General features: G+C 53.9%; 1 protein-coding gene across 1 annotated transcript; it reads right to left on the bottom strand.

Annotated features, from left to right (window-relative positions):
* Positions 1-797: 797 nt before the first annotated feature.
* Positions 798-1,337, bottom strand: LOC123253774 (ras-related protein Rab-39B-like). Its single transcript, XM_044682919.1, has one exon. It carries the CDS (start codon positions 1,335-1,337, stop codon positions 798-800), a length of 540 nt encoding a protein of 179 aa, XP_044538854.1.
* Positions 1,338-3,032: the final 1,695 nt, after the last annotated feature.

Below are 3,032 nucleotides of genomic sequence, written 5' to 3'. Positions count from 1 at the left end.
CTGGCCCGGAGTCAGGGGGAAGGAAGGGTAGCTGTGGCTCTCCTCCCGCAGAACGAGGGGGTTTGAATTTGTCTCTTGCATCTGTTAGCTTCGTGATCGGGACCCGCTGCGACGCCGAGAGGCATTGTGGTAGAGTGGATAGACGGCTGTTTCTCATGAGGAAGACGCGGGTTCGAAACCTGCCGCGGACTCATGCTGGCTGGGCGATTCTGGGCAAATTCTTTAGCTTCTCTGAGTGCCCCAAGCATCGCTCTGTCAGACGCTAAACCGAGCAAGGAGTGTTGACCTGAATTAGCAGAGAGAGTTTCCATACCAAGAGTTCCCCTTCGTCAACTAGATCCCAGGGGAGGACCCTCCACCCCCCCCCCGCCTCCTTCCCCCCTACAAAAAAGCATCCAATGCCATTATTTCTACGAGAACTGGACACTTTGGGGGCAACTCAATCAGCCCCCATCTTACTGTGGGAGGAACTACTGTGAAGGCCGGGGGCCGGAGAGGGAACGCAGAACATGGGAGGGAGCGGGCAGAGTTCTCGGCTTGGCTTGCTTCGCTTCCTCTCCTCTGGCCGTCCCGGCTCCCACGGACCCTCGTCACAAACACCGGCCGTCGCGCCGCCGCCGCCGCCTCTTTGCGGATGAGGTTGTTGGGAACGGAGCACCCACAGGCGTCCTCCTCAGAGGTGAAAGTCTCTCTCAGCCGGCGGCGAGCGCGGGCCACAACTCTCCAGGGCGCTGCCGTTCAGTCAGTCCGGTGGCTTCTGTTCACCCGAACGGCGTCTGCCTTACTGGGGTCGTTGGCTAACAGAGGCATCTCCTGTCGGATTTGACGACCTCCTCTGAGGAGTGGACCACGTTGGGCACGAAGCCACTCTTTACCCCTTCCCAGCCCTCCTGGATGGTGATCTCCCCCTTTTTGACCAGCTCATAGATCTCTCTAGTCAGGTCCGTGAAGGCTTTCTCCACATTAATGGCGTCTCGGGCCGAGGTCTCAATGTACTTCATGCCATAGCCAGCAGCGACTTTCTCTGCCTCGTGGCGGGTCACTTGCCGTTGGGTGTCCAGGTCGCACTTGTGACCCACCAGAACAAACACAATCTGGTACGGCTGGACGTGGACTTTGGTCTCCTCTAACCACTCGTGGACATTCTGGAAGGACCTGCGATTGGTGATGTCAAATAAGAGGAGACCGCCCACCGAGTTCCTGTAGTAGGCTCTGGTGATGGACCTAGAAAACACGAAGGGGAAGAATGGCGTCAGGAGTGCACGCGACACCCGGGCACACCCAGGCACGCGCCCTGTCAGCTTCCCAGCTCCTTTCCCCACATTCATATAGCCCATCCCCCAGGCCTGAGGCACAACCTAACAAGTCAAAGAATGAGGGGCTGCTTTCCTGACTAGGTGTTCAGCTGGGATCTTTGGCCTGGGAGGGGAGAGGGGCACGGTCGCCTCCTGCTGCGTGGGCGGAGGAAGCTCAGTTCTCAGTTTTAAAAGTGGAGGGAAGCTCCAAGGTCCCTTCCAGCTTTAGCTCTGTGAACGAGAGGGGCCACTAGGCAACACAGCGGGTACGGTTCTAGGTCTGTAGTCAGAAAGACTCATCTTCCTGAGTTCCTGTCTGGCCTCCCTTAGATGCTTCCAACTCTGTCACCAGGTCATGCCATCCTGTCTGCCTCAGTTTCCTCATCTTTCATTTGAGTCGGGAAAGGAACTAGCCAACCACTCCAGTATCTCTGCCACGAAAGCCCCCAAGCGGGGTTAGATATGTCTGAAAACAAACGACAGGAGGAGGAGGAGGGCTCACAGGAGGACTGGTGGCATTGTCTTTATTACGCGTCCCCGGGCAACCAGAGAGACTCTTTCCCAGGACACTTGGTCATCCCAAAGGGCGGTCTCGCGATGCACTTTTTAATCCAAACTATTCATTTTACATTTTGCAGTGTTTTCTCTCTCTCTTACTTGGCCTTAAATTCCTTCCTTTCCCACAGATCTGACCGGTATGTTATTCTGGGCTCGCCAAAGCTACTTACAGTTTCCCTCTTTATATTCAGGTCATTCACCCACTCTGAATTCATCTTGGCGTAGGGGGTGAGATGTTGCTCTAACCCTAATCTCTCCCATATTGCTTTCCGCTTTTCCCAGCAGTCTTTGTCCCCAAAGCTGGGCTCTTTGGGCTTATCGTAGACTATCTTGCTGACGTCACTTACCCCCAGTCTATTCCACTGATCCTCCCTTCTGTCTCGTCGCCAGTACCAGATGGTTCTGACGGCCGCTGCTTTATAGTACAGTTTAAGATCCGGACCTGCCAGGCCCCCATCTTTCACATGATGCATTTGAAAACCCCTCCTCTTCCATTTTAGAATCAATACCACATATCAGCTCCAAGGCAGAAGAGCAGCAGGGTTAGGCAATGGGAGCTAAGTGACTTGTCCAGGGTCACACAGCTAGGAAGTGTCCAAGGCCAGAGTTGAACCCGAGACCTCCCATCTCTAGGCCTGCCTTTCAATCCACCGAGCCACCTCCCCCATGATGCACTTTTGCAAACAGAATGGCCTGAAGATAACTGCAGCGCCAGTGCACAAGGGAAGAAAGTCCCCTTGTAATAGCTTATCGAGGTGGAGAAATTTGACAAGTTCTATCAACATAGCGACTTGGACATGAAGGTGGGCATAGGGGAGGGTGGCAAACAATAAAGAAGGGGTTAACCAAATGCCTGTATTCCCTGGACATTTTCTTTAAGACATGGGAAGCACATGAAATCACTGCATGGCTGAAAGGGGACATAGGTCCATCTTGCCTGGGAATCTGTTACCCTAAAAACTACGGTTCCCAGAACCCCGCTCACTTCCTGTCATTACACGCTGCCGTAGACGGGATACGAATCAGGTGGAGCTCCATCTCTCTCCCCCTTTTCCTACCCATGGTGCACAGCTCTGGCAGAGCAGGGAATCTTGAGCAGGTAGAAAAACGTGGTCACGTGGTTCTATTTTGTCAGGCAATAAAGTGGATAAAATAGTACTTAAGGTACTGGACATCCAC

Source organism: Gracilinanus agilis, chromosome X (assembly GCF_016433145.1).
Source record: "Gracilinanus agilis isolate LMUSP501 chromosome X, AgileGrace, whole genome shotgun sequence".
Lineage (NCBI taxonomy): Eukaryota > Metazoa > Chordata > Mammalia > Didelphimorphia > Didelphidae > Gracilinanus > Gracilinanus agilis.
Note: the sequence above shows the minus strand (reverse complement) of the source record. Positions and strands in the feature narration are given on the sequence as shown.